The 16,113-nt window shown below is 49.3% G+C and overlaps 4 protein-coding genes and 2 non-coding genes across 10 annotated transcripts in view; 2 read left to right on the top strand and 4 right to left on the bottom strand.

The window, feature by feature from the left end:
* Window positions 1-1,883, bottom strand: part of DAZAP1 (DAZ associated protein 1) — a 25,159-nt gene extending 23,276 nt beyond the window's left edge. For all 3 annotated transcript variants that reach the window (XM_026038877.1, XM_026038875.1, XM_026038880.1), the window contains exon 1: window positions 1,825-1,883. In XM_026038877.1, the coding sequence (XP_025894662.1) occupies window positions 1,825-1,868 (44 nt within the window). In that variant the 5' untranslated portion in view covers window positions 1,869-1,883. The remainder of the gene's footprint in view (window positions 1-1,824) is intronic.
* GAMT (guanidinoacetate N-methyltransferase) lies at window positions 860-3,106 on the top strand. 2 transcript variants are annotated; one of them, XM_026038882.1, is made up of 7 exons: window positions 860-1,092; window positions 1,206-1,351; window positions 1,616-1,679; window positions 1,805-1,872; window positions 2,010-2,120; window positions 2,195-2,286; window positions 2,916-3,106. In XM_026038882.1, the coding sequence occupies exons 1-7, from the start codon at window positions 912-914 to the stop codon at window positions 2,980-2,982; spliced, it is 729 nt and encodes a 242-aa protein (XP_025894667.1). In that variant the 5' UTR covers window positions 860-911; the 3' UTR covers window positions 2,983-3,106. The 2 variants fall into 2 exon arrangements, with proteins under 2 accessions (XP_025894667.1, XP_025894666.1); XM_026038881.1 differs by lacking the exon at window positions 2,916-3,106 and having other exon boundaries at window positions 912-1,092; window positions 2,195-2,731.
* A 39-nt stretch (window positions 3,107-3,145) lies between these two features.
* On the bottom strand, window positions 3,146-6,413 carry NDUFS7 (NADH:ubiquinone oxidoreductase core subunit S7). Its single transcript, XM_026038825.1, has 8 exons — window positions 6,361-6,413; window positions 6,242-6,278; window positions 5,984-6,052; window positions 5,470-5,587; window positions 4,595-4,774; window positions 4,470-4,516; window positions 3,894-3,982; window positions 3,146-3,357 (listed from the first exon to the last, which is right to left on the bottom strand). The coding sequence occupies exons 1-8, from the start codon at window positions 6,374-6,376 to the stop codon at window positions 3,260-3,262; spliced, it is 654 nt and encodes a 217-aa protein (XP_025894610.1). The 5' UTR covers window positions 6,377-6,413; the 3' UTR covers window positions 3,146-3,259.
* A 144-nt stretch (window positions 6,414-6,557) lies between these two features.
* TRNAN-GUU lies at window positions 6,558-6,631 on the bottom strand. Its single transcript has one exon. It is a non-coding gene; the product is annotated as a tRNA-Asn (tRNA).
* Window positions 6,632-6,739: 108 nt separating this feature from the next.
* On the top strand, window positions 6,740-6,812 carry TRNAF-GAA. The gene has a single exon. It is a non-coding gene; the product is annotated as a tRNA-Phe (tRNA).
* A 766-nt stretch (window positions 6,813-7,578) lies between these two features.
* LOC112946890 (PWWP domain-containing protein MUM1) lies at window positions 7,579-15,234 on the bottom strand. 2 transcript variants are annotated; one of them, XM_026038842.1, is made up of 14 exons: window positions 15,118-15,234; window positions 14,544-14,654; window positions 14,046-14,137; window positions 13,626-13,696; window positions 12,223-13,233; window positions 11,304-11,426; window positions 11,090-11,160; window positions 10,925-11,001; window positions 10,398-10,458; window positions 10,146-10,221; window positions 9,960-10,010; window positions 9,161-9,588; window positions 8,487-8,575; window positions 7,579-8,262 (listed from the first exon to the last, which is right to left on the bottom strand). In XM_026038842.1, exons 2-14 carry the CDS (start codon window positions 14,598-14,600, stop codon window positions 8,184-8,186), a joined length of 2,286 nt encoding a protein of 761 aa, XP_025894627.1. In that variant the 5' UTR covers window positions 14,601-14,654; window positions 15,118-15,234; the 3' UTR covers window positions 7,579-8,183. The 2 variants fall into 2 exon arrangements, with proteins under 2 accessions (XP_025894627.1, XP_025894628.1); XM_026038843.1 differs by having other exon boundaries at window positions 12,223-13,230; window positions 15,118-15,229.
* Between the last annotated feature and the right edge of the window lie 879 nt (window positions 15,235-16,113).

Raw genomic sequence — 16,113 nt, forward strand, 5'->3', positions numbered from 1 at the left:
GGCCCCGGCCCGCGGCTGGTGCTCGGGGAGCCCCGCCGCCGCCTCCCGCCCGCGCTGCCGCCGGCGCCGCCAACCGCCGCTGCGCGCGCACCTGCCCCGCTACGGGGTCTCCGCGCCCGCGGGGGCGGGGCGCGCGCGGGGCACCTCGGGAAAGGCAGTTCGGGAGCGCGCAGGCCGCGCGGCTACTTCCCGCCCCCCCCCGCCCCGACCCGGAGCGGCCCCGCCGGGGACGGCGCAGGCGCAGAACGGGACACAGCACCGGGTACAGAACCGAGCACAGAGCCGGGTAGAGCAGCGGACACAGAGCCGAGCACAGCACCGGGCAAGCTGTCCCGGCCGGGCGCAGCCGTGCGCGGGGCCCGGCACCCCGTCCCGGCCATGTACAGCCCTGCGCATGCGTCCAGGCCGTGCCAGCCCCACGTGTGGCCCCACGCGCGCCCTGCAGGCCACGTGCAGCCTCGGCGTGTGTCCTGGCCGTGCCAGCAGCGTGCGCAGTGCCCCACATGCTCCCCCATGCATGTGCAGCCCCATGCATGTGCTACTCAGCATGCACATAGCCATGCACGCTGTCGTGGCCATGCACCACCATGTGCGTGCTTGCCCTGGCTGTGCAGAGCACTGCGCACACTGCTGCTCGCACCCACGAGCGAAGATTTCCCCCCTTGCAGCCTCTCACAGCACTGGTGCGCAGCTCTGTAGCACGCGGAGCACGCAGCTCTGCAGGGAATGTCCCCAGCCGCATGTGTGACTGCAGGGAATGTCCCCCACCCCCTCCGGCATGATCGAAATGGGATCCCGTCCCCTCTGCGGGCCCCGCACCGCTGCTCACTCAGCGCTTTCCAGCTGGGCTATATAAAGGCCCAGGGCGGAGGGCAGCGCCGTGGACTTTCCCCCTACGGCAGTGCACGGCCATGAGCTCCCCGGCAGCTGCTCCGCTCTTCACCGAGGGCGAGGACTGCTCGGCAGCCTGGACGGCGGCGGCGGCCGCCTACAATGCGCCAGATACACACCTGGAGATCCTGGGCAAGCCAGTGATGGAGCGCTGGGAGACGCCCTACATGCACGCGCTGGCGGCCGCTGCCGCCGCCAAAGGTGCCACGCGGACAGGAATCCCGTGGGAATGGGGGGCTGGGAGGTGCTGAGCACTCGCTGGGGGGCAGCGGTGCCGCCGGGGGGACGCAGGGGTGACCGGCTGCCATGCGCAGGCGGCCGCGTGCTCGAGGTTGGCTTCGGCATGGCCATCGCTGCCTCCGAGCTGCAGCGGCTCCACATCACCGAGCACTGGATCATTGAGTGCAACGAGGGCGTCTTCCGGCGCCTGCAGGAATGGGCTCCCACGCAGCCACACAAGGTAGAGGTGTCACCACAGCCACATGCCGTGGCCCCCTGCCTTGCTGTGTCCCCTCTTTGTGTCCCCTCACCTCTCTGTGTCCCTTTGCTGTGTTTCTGCCTCACCCAGCTCCTTGCCACGGTCCCTGACTGTGTCCCTGCACCTCGCTGTATCCCATCCTCTTGTCTTGCCATGTCCCCTTGCCTCACCGATCCCCTAACAGTGTCCCCTCACCTCATCCTGCCCCTTCTCGGTGTCCCCTCACTGCACCCCCTCCTGCCACAGGTTGTGCCATTGAAGGGGATGTGGGAGGAGGTGGCACCCATGCTTCCAGACGGACACTTCAGTGGTGAGTGAGGGGACAGGGGACCTGCAGGGCACCCGTGGCCTCAGCTCCCCCGCCACAGCCCAGGCACATCACAAGCTTTAAAGCAAGAACAAAAGCCCCATCCTGGCATCGCTGCTGTCCCACAGGGATCCTCTACGACACCTACCCGCTCTCAGCCGAGACGTGGCACACGCACCAGTTCTCCTTCATCAAGGTAAAGCCACTGCGCAGCATCCAGGGGCAGCGCGGGGAGGGGAGCAAAACCAAACAAAAAAAAAAGACAGAAAAGACAGAGACTTTGGTCGGGTGTCCTGTTGCAACGGGGCATTGCCCGTGCGGGCTTGCCGGCAGGACCATGCTTTCCGCTTGCTGCGACCCGGCGGCATCCTCACCTACTGCAACCTCACGTCCTGGGGCGAGCTGCTGAAGACGCGGTACAGTGACATCGAGACCATGTTCGAGGTAAGGATGCGGTAGTGGCGGCCGGGGGGCTCCCATGGCCGCTCATCGCTCTCTCCGGCCTCCCTTCCCTGCAGGAGACTCAGGTGCCACGGCTGCTGGAGGCCGGCTTCAGGAGGGAGAACATCAGCACAGCCGTCATGGAGCTGGTGCCGCCGCGAGACTGCAGGTACTACTCCTTCCACAAGATGATCACGCCATCCATTGTGAAGCACTGAGCAGCCTGGGCCTGGCCACGGCTGATGGGAGACGCCAGCGCGGGCAGCAAATCCTTTACATGCACTGGGGAGAAGACGCTCATGTCTCCCTTGTGGTGCCGAGAGAAGGTTCAAAGCAGTTTATCCAGCGCTCCCAGCACCAGGGAGAGCGCTGGAGGCGCAGGGCTAGACCACCCAGGCTTCGGGGCCCTTCTGAGCTCAGGGACTCCTGCAAACGGGGCAGTGCTGCAGCTCCAGGGCTCCCTGCTCCTCTGCCGGCGACCCCGGGCCGCTGCACAACCCCCTCGGTCACAGGAGCTCTCTGGAAACGATGGCACCATTTTAGGCAAGGCCTGTCCTAAAGGAGAGGCCTTGAAGCCCCCTGGCTGACCCAACAGAGCCCTCGCGCCTCCTGCTTATTTCCCTCTACATCAGTTAATTTAATTGGCCACTTTAAGAATTTCTAATTTTGATGAAATTCTTGTAGTCTAATAGTGTATGGATGATGTTTCTCCTCTGTGCCCAGGAAAGAGAAAATGCCATTAAAATGCAATGAAATACACAACTGCTATTTCCATGCTGTTCATTTCTGCCTTCAAAGTGCACGTGATTCTGCAGCAGCTGTTCCTTGTCTGGGGCAGTGTGGAGTACCAAACACCAGCCTGTGACACAGCCTGTGCCAAGCTTTACTGCCATTTTGTTCCTACTGTACTGTGGATTCTACAGCATAATTATTAGTGTTATTCTGTTTTTCAATCATCAAATCTTTACTAAAGAAGACAAAACACTTCTTTAGTTACCTTACCTAATTATTAAAAACAGAAAAGCATCTTAAACAGATAAGAGTTTTATTAGAAGGCTTGTGAAGAATACAGATTTATTGTGCGTAAGACGACAAGCAGGTGCCCCAGGTAGACAGTCTGTGAGCAGGTCATAAATAAGTTGCTATTTCCTGTACCAGATCTGAATCTTCTTCTCCCGCTTAATCTTCTTCTGAAGCTGCAGGATTCCGTATAACAAAGCTTCAGCAGTAGGCGGGCAACCTAAGAGAAAATAAGAAAAAAAGGGAGCCTATAAGGCTGGCAGCTATACTAAATCATAGTCACCAGCAGCAGAACTGACAATTAATGGATTTTAACCCTAAGTGGGCAGTGAGAGTCTATAAAAATGCTGTGGTGGCACTGTTTTTTTTTTAAGGTCTTTATAAACCACAGAAGTGCTTTGTATTTTCATCAGGATGGTATCCTGCTGGAGACAAGAAAAGTCTCTCTGGTTGACTAAACTATAGCCCTACACTTTATACAAGAGCTACCAGCTACTATTATCACTAAAAGAATTTCACTTGCTTACCAGAAACCCCAGGCAGAACTTATTGAAACATCTGCAATTTGTGCTCTGGGTGTCCCTGCTGTAGCAGGCGGTCGGACTGGATGATCTCTAGAGGTCCCTTCCAACCTCAGCTATTCTATGATCTGGGGTTCACGTTCTCCCTCTGCTTCTCAAATCCACCATCCAAACACACAAAGCGACTTCACTCCCGCTGTACCCCCGGTTAGTGCCCTGGCACCAGATGTGATACCTGGCACGTAGATGTCCACGGGTACAATGCGGTCACATCCCCGCACCACCGAGTATGAGTAGTGGTAGTAACCTCCGCCGTTGGCGCAGCTGCAACAGACAGACAGTTTCTTGCAGACAGACGGACAGACATTTCAGTAGAGCTGTATTTAAATGCAGCTCAGCAGCCTGCGGTGAAAGATTAGCAGGAGCCAAAGGAAACAATAACCCAACATCCAAGATGCTGTGAGAAAAGAGGCCACATGGTAGTTAGATTTTACAGTAACAGATGAAGGCCAAAAGGTAGATCCTTAGATTCTTGGAATATCTGCTTGTCTAGACTCTGACAGCTGCAAAAATGGCAGCAATGTTTATTGGGAAGAATTTAGTTTGAAGAGCACCAATATGGCAGACATTATTCTCACATCCACCTCACCCTAATTGAAGGAGAATCTCTACATTTTAGTTGGAAGAAGGCTCCTTTATACAATTTAAGGAGTTGAAAACACAAATGGGAAATGAGTTCCCCTCCCTCCAATTCCCCCCTCTAGCAGTGACACCAGTTTTCTCCCAAGGAGAGGGAGGTGCTGGCACTCACCTTCCCATGGAGACCACGTAGCGAGGTTCAGGCATCTGGTCGTAGACCTGCAGGATGTTTCAAACCACTTTCCATGGGTCCCCGCTCTGCGTGGCCGCGCTCCGAGCCCCCTGCGCAGCTCCTACCTTCCGAAGAGCCGGGGCCATCTTGTTTGTCAACGTGCCGGCCACGATCATGACGTCAGCTTGCCGGGGACTGGCGCGAAACACCACCCCAAAACGGTCCATGTCGTAGCGAGGAGCTGCCATGTGCATCATTTCCACAGCACAGCACGCCAGGCCAAACGTCATGGGCCACAGGGAGCTCTGCAGTGGGACAGAGCTGGCTTAGAGGTGAGAACGCGCGAAGCAGGAGCTGAGACCCTGCGCACGTAACTCACAGAACAAGCTGCTCTCAGCTTTGATCGGAGAGGAAAGAGAACAAAACAGGACAGAGACATTTTCAGGTCTGTTTAATCAAAGCAGCATAAATGAAAGTGGCGATTACCACTTTCCACTAATGGGAGAGCAAAAGCCACGGCTTGAGGGAGCAGATCCCAAGGGTGTGTAAAGATGTCTGTGCACCTGCAGCCCTGGAGGCGCCGAGCGCACGCAGAGCACCCGCTGGTGGCAGCACGAAGGGACGCGGGACAGGGAAGATGGCAACATGAGAGGGGAACCTCAGCTCAGGCAAAGCGGCGCTGCCCTCGGCACCACCGCAGGCGGCTGCTCGTGGCAAGGCCCATGTAAAGCCGAGGGGCAGCGTTCGCTTGTTACCAAAGGACAGCCCTGTGCGGATGAGCAGCCCGTGCTGCTTTGCACTGGCACTGAACATAGCGTTTCTCTCCCATGTGCACGCTCACATCAGCAGCTGACCAAGACACTCTGTTTCCCTGCAAAGCTTGAAGAATGTGTAACCTATTTTTATCCTTGGGAGCAGGAGGCCTATATCCATCCCCCAAGAGCACCTCAGCATCTGATACCGTTTCTTCTTCGTGCTCAGGCCAGTGTCAGGGACTTACTCTTCGTGCCCAGTTGATGAGGTCATCGAGTTTGGTGACAATATACTCGCCCTTGCTAGTCGGGACATAAGACTTTTTCTGGACGACAGCTGAGCTTTTCTGTGGCACTGGAACAGGGCTGGAAGCAAACACACAACATCCACAGCATTACTGACCTACAGTTACTGAGTGTGATGGCAGAACACAGCACAGGAGCTGCAAGGAGCTGTGACGCCCCCACAAATCTGTGGAGCCCCGCTTGGGAACCCTCACGTGCTCCTCTGGAACTGCGGACTGTTGGGGACCGCGATTTGGGGACATCTCTGTAACTTGCTGCCACAGAAGGGCCCGTTTCCCTGTGCCCACATTATGGAAAGAGCCGGTGGGCTCAGCCCTAGGGCCACACGCTGACAAGAGCCCCTAGCTCCGATGATGGGCAACGTCAGAAGCAACTCGTGCGTTTCCACGCGGAAAGAGCTGCAGCCAGGGATCACATGGCCCCTGCTGCCGCAGGGACTTCCCTCTGGGCTCTTACCTGTCGGCACCATCGGCTGCCGGTGTCTGGTGGAGCAGCCGGGCATGAAGAGCTGCCACCGCGCTGGGCCTGGGGACAAGAAGGATGCGCTGGATGCCCAAAGGTGGCAAGAAAACAAGGGGAAAAACGAGAGGAAAAACCGGTGCAGCCTCCCCCACCTCACCCGGCCTGGCCCAAAGGGACATGGAAAGGGGGAAGGTGACACCGAGGAGAGGAAAAGGAGCCGCCACGGCCCCGCCGCCCGCCCGGCAGCCTCACCGCACGGCCTGCGTCCCGCGCCGGCCCACGCGAAGACCTGCAAGAGAGCGCGGGGCGGCTGAGCGGCGCGGGCCCCGCGCGTGTCCGCGCGCCCCGCTCCCGGTCCCGCTCCCACTCACAGGCCAGCGCCGCCATGTTCGTCGCCTGTAGCCCTTCAGGCAACCTCTGCGCGCCGGTCCGGCCGCCTCAGCGCTCCGGGCGCGCCCGTGCGGCGCCGCCGCGCGCCGGGTGGCAACGCGGGCCCCGAGACAAGGGTTCCGGCGCCTCCGCCAAAACGGGTCCGAGTCTCATGCGGAGGTAAAAGTGAGAACGGCCCCGTCCCTGGGTGGGCTCGAACCACCAACCTTTCGGTTAACAGCCGAACGCGCTAACCGATTGCGCCACAGAGACCACACCGCCCCCACCGCGCGCGCCGCTCTCCGCTCCCCGCCGCGCGCGGGCGCCGGCACCGGCTCCGCCCCAACCCGCAGCCAAGTGGGGCAGAAATCCGTTCCAGAGGCCGAAATAGCTCAGTTGGGAGAGCGTTAGACTGAAGATCTAAAGGTCCCTGGTTCGATCCCGGGTTTCGGCAGGTAGTTTTGTCACTGCCAATTGATAAAGAGCAAGGCGCATTTGTGAGAGCGTTTTATTCCCGCTTCAATTATCAACTAACTGTTCTACTAACCCCACGCAGCTTTGAGAAGAGCAGCACCCAAAGAAGAGCAGCAGGAGCAGTTCCCAGCAGCCGCCCCCAGGAGCCTACAGGGCTTTTAAAGACTCAAAGCCTTTGAAGGCTGCCCCAGGCTGCAAAGTCCACAGGAGCACTGAGACTCAATATACGTTACCATTGCTAAGATTAAATTATACTCAAATATATCAGAATCAATACACCATTTTATATTTTCCTCCTTTAAATTCTTGTCAGATCTTTAATATTACTACTTGTAAATCAAATCATGGTGCTGTCAGACTGGTAAAGAGCTCAGTGGTTGACTGTAGCAAACGTGAACATGTCACTGTTCCTTTTCCGGCTCATAGTTATAAATCACACCGCAGGTTTGCTGGAGGTAACTATCTGCAAGGGACTACACTTCCCACAAAAGTCTGACAGGGAACAGAGCCCAAATAAGATGGACAAAACAGAGTGGGGAGCTGTGATAATCAATAAATACAGTATTTATAAAAACAGTATTCAAGACTGTTTAGCCTTTAAGTGCAAATATGAAGTTTTTTGATCATTTTAAAGGAGGAAGTGAATTCCTCCAGTGAAGCTCAGTTGTCCCATCAAAAACAAAAACCACAAAAAATCCTTTGACACTTAGGTTTCATCACTAGGCACCATTTTATTTCCCATTTTCAAGCACAGGTAGAGTAAGAATAATCCACCCTTTGCAAAGATCTCCAGACAGCATATCCATTAGCAGTACAGTTACCAAGGAATACGTGGCTATATAATTTACTAGCACGTGTTTAATAACTGCTGACCTTTGTCAGAGCTATTTGGCCACAAATAAAATAAAAAAATAAAAACCATAAAGAAAATTTAATACAAGAGTTCCATTATGTAGTTTTGCAAAACCTTTGCTGTTCTCCTGGCAACTCTTGTTTCAAGCACAGCAAGAGGCTGACCATAACTGGCTGGCAGTTACAGTGTCATAGTGTTACTACAGGTTTATACATTGCCTTTTAAATTGTCCTTTACAGAAAATTCAGCATGGCAGAAACAAAGAAAGTAAAATGCAGTCCCACTAGGCAAAATTTAGAGCAAGGAATGAACATACAATTGTATCTTCTTTGAGGGCAACGCAGTATTATATGATTTGTTACATCTTTCGAAGGCTATTTACATTCTGACATAAAAAAGTAAAAAAAAAAAAAAAAAAATCACACATTTATACAGGCAACCACTTCTCCATTATATACATCCAATGCCACTGTAGACTCAGGAAGTGCCTATGACTACTTATTTGCTCTCTTCAGACACTAGTTCAGTCTCCCGCTTCTTTCTTTCTAAAATTTCTTCATCAAATATTTCTCTTTCCCTGAAAAAAAAAAGATATTATAGAAGTTCTGCAGTGAAAATAAACTTACCATGTTAAAAAGGGTGCAGTGTGTTAATATAACTCAGTAAGAATCTTCCCATGTTTAATTACTTCACAAAAGGAATGTAGATCTTGCAGAGAAAAGGGTACTGACTTCGAAGGGCACCTCTTTCTCATACTTTTCCTTATGAATAGCAAATGAAAATATCAAAAATAAAAGATACCTTTTGCTCACAGATGGTCCTTTTATGTATTTTTCTTCTGCCTTCTCGTAATCTATGTCATCCACAGCAGAAATTGCATAAATGATGGCCTATAAGAGGATTTTTAGTTCATTGATATGGTGAAACAAAGACTAAACTACAATTACAGTTGTTTGAAATGGTTTCAGCAGGTTAGTAAACTTTTATAGTAAACCAAAATGATTTTGATTCTTCAATCAGGTTAGAAAACCTGCATGAAACTGTTCACTGTGCACTTAAAGCTCTCCAACAAAAAACAAACTTTTCATACATTTAGGAAAACATTTTTAAAAACAGCTTGAATTATTCTTAATCTAATTTCTACTGAAAAAAACAAAAAAGTTCACCTAGGCCCTACCAACGACATGAAGTCTGCAAAAGTACAACTAAAAAGAGAAGACAAACAAGGACCCACAAACCTCGAAGAAGAACTCTACAAAAAGTTTCATCAGTAATAATCCTAACATACAAGAAAGCAATCAGTCCCCCTTTAAAATAAGCTAAAGCCTGTCAGACACTTCAGCTTAAGAGTTTATGCCTCAAATTGGTGGGTAGGCCTCAATATACATCAGTCCTGCCCAAACACCACTCAACTCCTGAGGACAGGAAGTCAGCGAGTGCTATTTACTGATAATTTACTACTGTTATTTACTTACTTCAGGCAAAAGGACATCCGAAATAAACTTTATTCCATCTCCATTTATTCGATGCAGATTTCTGGTGTCTATTTCATGATACACTTGCTTCAAGTAGTTTACTACAAGATCTAATTGCTTTTCATCCTCTAAATAAGTTTCAACACAGGTCACGTACTGACTGGAATTCAAGAATTCTTTCAGCCATCGGGACTGCTTTCTGCTTTTCAAGATAGCCAGGAGATGCTCTTCTGCTCCCTTGCTCTTCACTATAAACTCCACTATTTTTTCATTAGCCTTGTCTCTAGCAGCCCTTGTTCTATCAGGAAGCAGTTTCTTGGAGGGCTTGCTAGGTGAAGTTTCTGGTGAAGATTCTTCAAGCTCTTCTGCTACATATGAAAAGGGCATTTGGACTAAACCCTGAATACCTTCCTTTCTAACTGGATAGCCTGAAAGAAAAGTCACAATCATACGCATTTATATACATGAAGAATAAGGGACTTTCTGGATAGTGGGAGAGGTTTTCCCCCTCCCTCCACTATCGGGGAGAAAATACACATATACATAGTTTTAAAAAGCAATAAGGACTGAAAATTGTGAAAGGCACTCTGAAATTAGTTCACTGCAAAGCGAAATAATTATTTAATTCAAGTATCATATTTAATAATATCTAACTTGTTTTTTGTCATCCTATAGTACAATAATGGCATGTAATTTGAACAGTATCTACTCACTGTTTCTAATTTGTATCAGCACACATTCATCAGCTTATTTACTAAAAGAACACAAGACAGAACCTCACCATGAATCGATCACTTACTGATATCATCAGCAAAATATTCCAAGAAGGATCCCGTAAAAGAATGACAACCTAAAAAGCCCAAAACAGGTTTATCAGTTTAACTAAGTCCTTGCAACAAAACTGACAGGCTTAATGTCACCATCTGTTTTTTTTTTTTCCCCTTCATCTGTATCAGATGGGATAATGTCTAACTTGTGCACTCACCTACTCTAATCCGATAGTCAGAAATCAATCGAATGCACCACTCGATTTCTCGGCTGTAAGCTTCTTTGGCTCGATCCTAAAATACAAGTCATTTACATTAAAAAAAGAAACATACAGAGGTTTTAGATCTAGGACACTAACAGGAAACAGAGCGACACCACGCTCCTCTGGTAGCGGAAGTTGGATATTCTATAAACGTTTTCCTCTCCACGCCCTCAAGGTTTGTATGTGTATCATACTGGCAGTACTTACTATTAAGTCCTGCTTTTCTTCACAGTCAAAGTGCTTGAGATTCCTAAGAGGCACTGAAAAACTTAATGGAACAAGGAAATTCAATCAGTGAATAAACACAGACATACAACTTATTTCCTGCATCTCCCTGAAAATTAGGTTTCACAAGCAGTGCAACAATGGAGTTGCCAGTAGTTTTAGTTTTCGTGACAAGCTAAAATTCAGGATTTTTTTTTTTTTTTTTTAAACAGAGTGATAAATAGCTGTTTAAAACAAAAAACAGAGGAGGGTCCACATTTTTTTTTTACTGCATTCTCCGAGTTTAGCCAACACACACATGGAGTATGCAGAACCCAGCCCTTTTGCTATTGCTCACATAAGTTACATAATTTTGCCTGAATGCCAGACTATCCTGACCAGCAGCTTGGTGAAACAAGCAGCCCTCCAAACCACAGCTTTAAGACCATCTCTCTTGGTACCAAGAAGAAAATGTACAACACTGCCAACAGAAACCCAAGATTTGGAACCTAAGCAAACCCCACATTTACCCCTTTGTCTTGTCATTTGTATTCCCTTCTATCAACAGCACATTTGCCTTCCTGTGTTTCCGCTTCACTTTTTTCACCTGTTGAAAGGATAAAGTCTCTTTAGTTAAACTGCTCTTCACTTTTGGACTTCTTACTGTTTCTGTAAAGGCAGAGAGCTGCTCTTACCACTGCTGGCCAGTATGGGTATCTTCGTAATTTGCACCAGACCAAAATCCCTTCTTCAATTGACTGTGGCTCTGTAACAAAAAGCAACAGAAAAGTGGGAATTCTTTGTCTTCAAAAAAGAGACACAAGATAGTTAACTCACCCTGACTTTTCAACCCCCCTCCACACAAGAAGCATTCCTTTTAAGTCCAGAACAAGTACACTCATGCCTTACCTTGATGAGATAGAATACTAGGAAGTTCTTCATCTTCCTCCTCATCCTCATCTACCAGAGTGGAGAGGAGAGAGAGATTCTCTGGGGAACCTATCTTTGAAGACATATCAGAAGATTCCAACCCTGCCAAAAGCAGCAAACAGCAGTCATGAGCAAAGGTATAAACGATTAAAAGGCTCGGGCTTAGGCCACATAAGATACATAAATATGAAAGTTGCCCACGAAAATGTCAATTACTGTAACATAAGGCTGTTGCATGATGCAGACCCTCAAGATTCTTTGCCTAGGTAAAAGCTAATGATATGAATTCAGTTGTGCTACTACAGATTTGCTTTCCTAGAAGATCAGAAATTAGACATTCCCCAAGATTATGATGGGAAGCAGCAAATCCATAGAAACAGCCTGAAAGGAAACAAGAGACCTACAAATGAATTCATCACATAAAACTGAAGCAGGAGAAACTCCCTGGCTTGAATCAGAAATGAGATCGCACTTGTGTATCAATAGAAAAGGAAAGGAACAAGAATGGGCTTGCTTCAGAGCTCCATATCAGCCGTTCTTTTATAGAACATCAATTTATCTCAACACCGACCAGCACACTAACTAGACACAATTAAAGACAAAATTCCAAGTGAAATTAAACCCTCCAATGACAGGCATAAAATGCTGATGAGTTTTTTTTTCAGTACAAGACACTGAACATATACAGTCAATGTAAATATGGCTTTAGGCATTAGAGCAATGACTTTTTTTTTTCCTCAATAACAAAATATTTTAGCATAAAGCTACCATCTTGAGAACCCCATCAACAACCACAACCCTGTAACATTTCAGTAAGATAAAAACAAACAAACAAAAAGAAACAGTGCTTGGGAATCAAGAGATACGAAGCTTTCCCTTCCCCAAGAGGTATGCTCACCTTCATCTTCCTCAAAGTCAGGCAGCTGGAAGTCCTTTACTTTATTCCTAAGTATGTGTGAAGTATTCTTGTTTTCCTCCTCTGTAAGCTTAGGCCGGAAACTATCAGAAAGATTTCCGCAGTTTGAAGACCCAGGTGAAGACTCAGGGCCATTTCTGCTTTTCCTTTTCCTGCAAGACGGACTCACCCCCATCTCCTGTCTTCTCTGTTTTAAATTCACTGTTTTTTTCCTTCCATCTAGTTTCTTTGCTAGATTTTCACTCTCGTTACTGATACGGCTCTCCAAGTCGTCCTGGGCACATTCACAAGAATCCCACACTGTCCTTCTAGGCTGACCTTTGGTGTTTGCCCTTCGTCTGACAGGCCCTGCTGTGCTGGACTCGCAGGACACAGGCACAGGATTACGTTCTTCAGTAAGGGGGTACACTTGTTCTTTCAGGAAGTTTTTAATACGTGATAGTGGGGATCCTGCACCTCTTGGCCTTTTACTTTCTTGCTTACTTTTCTCCTCCTTTGTCTTGAGGGAGGATTTACTTTTAGTCTGGGACTTTGGCAGCTGCCCGGGCTTGATGTTTTTCTGCTTTGTTTGTGGCTTTGACTCTGTCCTTTTTACACTCTCCGAATCTGATACATTTCCCAAGTTGCTAGTCCTATATTCCAAAGGACTTGTTCTACCTTCATGTGCTTTAGCACTCTCTTCCAAAACAAAAGAATGCATCAACTTTCGTTTTTTTATATCCGTTTTCAGGTTGGGGCTGTTTTTCAGTTGTCTTTTCTTCTTGGGAGTCTGAGACTCCAACTCTTTAGTTACGAGTGACTGACGAGTAGTTACGGGGGTAGATGAGCGAGATCTTGTACTGTGCTTCTGGGATAATTGTGCACTTGGTTCCTCTTCCAAGGGTGGTACTTGCCTGGCCAAGTCATTTTGATTCAGAATATCTAAGGCGATTTTTAGAGAACGGCGATATTTCAGTTCTTCTACAGCCTCACTAAAATTCCTCCCCTCATCTGCTGGAAAAGAGTAAACAAGAACTGTTCTTTGGATACAAGACATGACAAATCATATCTACAGTACTTCTTTTAGCATAAGACAAAATTTAGTACTTAAAGCAGCAATGATTTTTTAAAGGCATAGGATACAGAAAGACAAAAACTGCAAGTTTCAATGCACTTCTCTTATTTTCATGCAAGTACTCAAAAATTTCTTCAACCTTCTTCCCAATGCACAAAGAAAGAGTACAAGTAGCTTTGATAATGTTTTAATGTCTTTCCAAACTCAATGGATAGAACGAAAAAGCAAAAACTTAAAGAAATACACAACACAGGTATAAAAATATTATACACCAGCTCCTTCATTTTTGTGTTTTGCACACAAGAAAGCAAACATTTTGACACATCCTCACCTAACTTAGAGGCAATGCTTTGTATACGTTCTTCCTTCAGTGGCTCAGTATTTGCACAGCTGACACTGATCCTGAAAATGCAACAATGCTGATTAACATTTTAATGCCATGACAGTTTCTTTACAATATAACATTGCGTTCTTCTGGCAATAAAACTTACAATATTTCTCCTCCAAAATCCCATTTTAGAAAGAAAAATTAAAAAAGAAAAAATCAAAACAAACCAAAAAACTCACAACCCCAGTAATTTTCCACTAGACAACAGTATGCTCAGCTCTAGAAAGGTACTAGGTTTTGAGCTAGCCATCTAATCATTTTGCAGTCGGCAAACTCAATTCACACATATATTCAGATGCAGGCATTACAGTATTTTTTTGTATCTAACAACATAAGAATGAGACAACGACAAGGACACTTAACTGTTCTTCCAAGCCAATTATTTCAACTTTAAAAGAAGTTTCCTTTTCATTAGTTACAGACGGTTTTCCAGGAACTCCAGTCTTCGCCAAAATCTACATTAAAAAGGAAATACATGCAGTTAAAATCCTTGGTCAAGTCAGCCAGGCTAAAGGATAGATATGACTAAAGGTTTTTAATATGAATTGCATATAATGAATCATCACCCTATAACATCTTTTTTCATTATTAGTAACTCTACAGGTTAACCTCTGCTTAGAAATACCTAAGTATTTACTTAGAGCAGTTGCTCTCAAAAGCTTAATGCCTATAATTTGAGTAACTCATTTAAGCTGTTAACAACTGCATAGCTTTAAATAGGACAGCATCAGGTGTATCTGTTCACATACACAATAACCAATGATTACCCCTTCTCACAAGCATAACTTCGCCATTCCTATTCTGCTTCATTCTTCTTTAGGTTACGTCACAAAAATCTTCCTGTGTTTGTCCGTCTATTACCTTTGCTGGCCATAGCTGGCTCTTCCACTGGCAAAGAACATACTCCTGCTCTGTCATGACTGTGTTTCATGGAGGAAATACACTCTGAAGCGTTTTGGTCTTTGGCACACTCTGAAGACAAAGACAAAAGAGCCTGAAGAGTCACCCCAAACTTGTCCAAAGTCCCCCTTTTAGAGCAATTCTGGACTGCAAACGGATGCAGAGGGTTCCCGGGGTGTTCTGCGTGCAAGACAGCCGCGCCCTGGGCATTCGCGCCTGCACACCCGTTCCCACAAACGTGGCAGCCTCCAGCGCCAGCACAAGGAGGCCTCGCTGGGCAGCGGGACCAACACGGTGGAGCCAGGGACCCCGCGGGGGGGGGGCAGTACCGGGAAGAGCAGCCCCTGCTACCAACGCTCACACGAACGCTTTTAGCCCGCAAGTTTAACGATTTTAATCGTGGGCTTTTAAAGCCACAACTCGCACGGGTTTTGCGACACACGGCGAGCGCGGCCCTCGCACCATTTTTACAAGCCTCGTAACGTGAAAGCCATTTCTTTTCGGGCCTTCTCGAGCAAACCTCTTGCGTACTCACAAGGGCGAAGGCGCAGGCTCCGCCGGCACCCTGCGTGCTGCTCCTTCGGACAAGAGACGTCGAGAAGCGACCGTTACCGGGGCCGGGACACGAGCCCGCCCGGTGCTCGCGGCGGCCCCTTTCCCTCCCGTCCCGTCTGGGCCTCGTATCCCCCAGGCACGAGGACAGAGGGTCTCGTCGCCCCCACTCTCGCGGGTCGGGTCGCCCCCTCCCCGTCACCTCACGGCCAGGGAGGAGGGGCGGCCCTGACCCTTGTTTACCGAGCGCGAGGCGGGCGCACCCGCCCCGCCGCCTCCCTCCATTGCCCGCCCGCCGCGCCGCGCCGCGCACGCGCCGCCCGCCCCCCAGCGACGGCGCGGCCAATCAGCGGACGCTCCCCTCCCCCCTGCGGCAGGACACGCCCCCGCCCAGACAGCCAATCGGAGTGCTCCGCCCTCTCCCTCCTCCCCGCACGCGAGGGGCTTCCTCCTTACTGTACTTCCTCGGGGGCGGGGTCAGCGGGGCGTCATTTCCTGAGGCGGTGACGTCATGGCGCGGCGTGATGCAAGTTGTTTCCGAGGCAACGGGGCCGGGCCCCGTAACGGTTCCGCGGGGCCGCTTTTCCCGCCGAAATGGGCATTTTTTTTTCCCGCTTTTAATTCCCTTTATTTCTAGGCTCGGTTTTGCTGCAAGTGGGGAACATCCCCCTCCACAGCTGCCGCGTCGAGTGGCCCTGAGAGCCCAGCCCTTGGCGAGCTGCAGGCCCCAGGGGGAGACAGGAAAAGTGGGAAAAACTGGGAAAAATGGGGGAAAGGGGCTGCAGTCCTGGGCACTGCAGGAAGGACAGCACCAGGCCCCAAAAGAGAGCTCTAAAACACCCTGATCTGCAGAGCAAACTGGCCTGACCCACCCCCACAATTCTGCTTCTCCTGCCCTTAAAACCCAACGTTTCTGACAAAACAGCCGCTGTCCCTCGGCCACCGTTCCCAGGAGGCTGGAGCGGGAGGCAGGAGCGGC

This window comes from Nothoprocta perdicaria, unplaced genomic scaffold, assembly GCF_003342845.1.
Source record: "Nothoprocta perdicaria isolate Ctin4 unplaced genomic scaffold, notPer1 scaffold_218, whole genome shotgun sequence".
Classification (NCBI taxonomy): domain Eukaryota; kingdom Metazoa; phylum Chordata; class Aves; order Tinamiformes; family Tinamidae; genus Nothoprocta; species Nothoprocta perdicaria.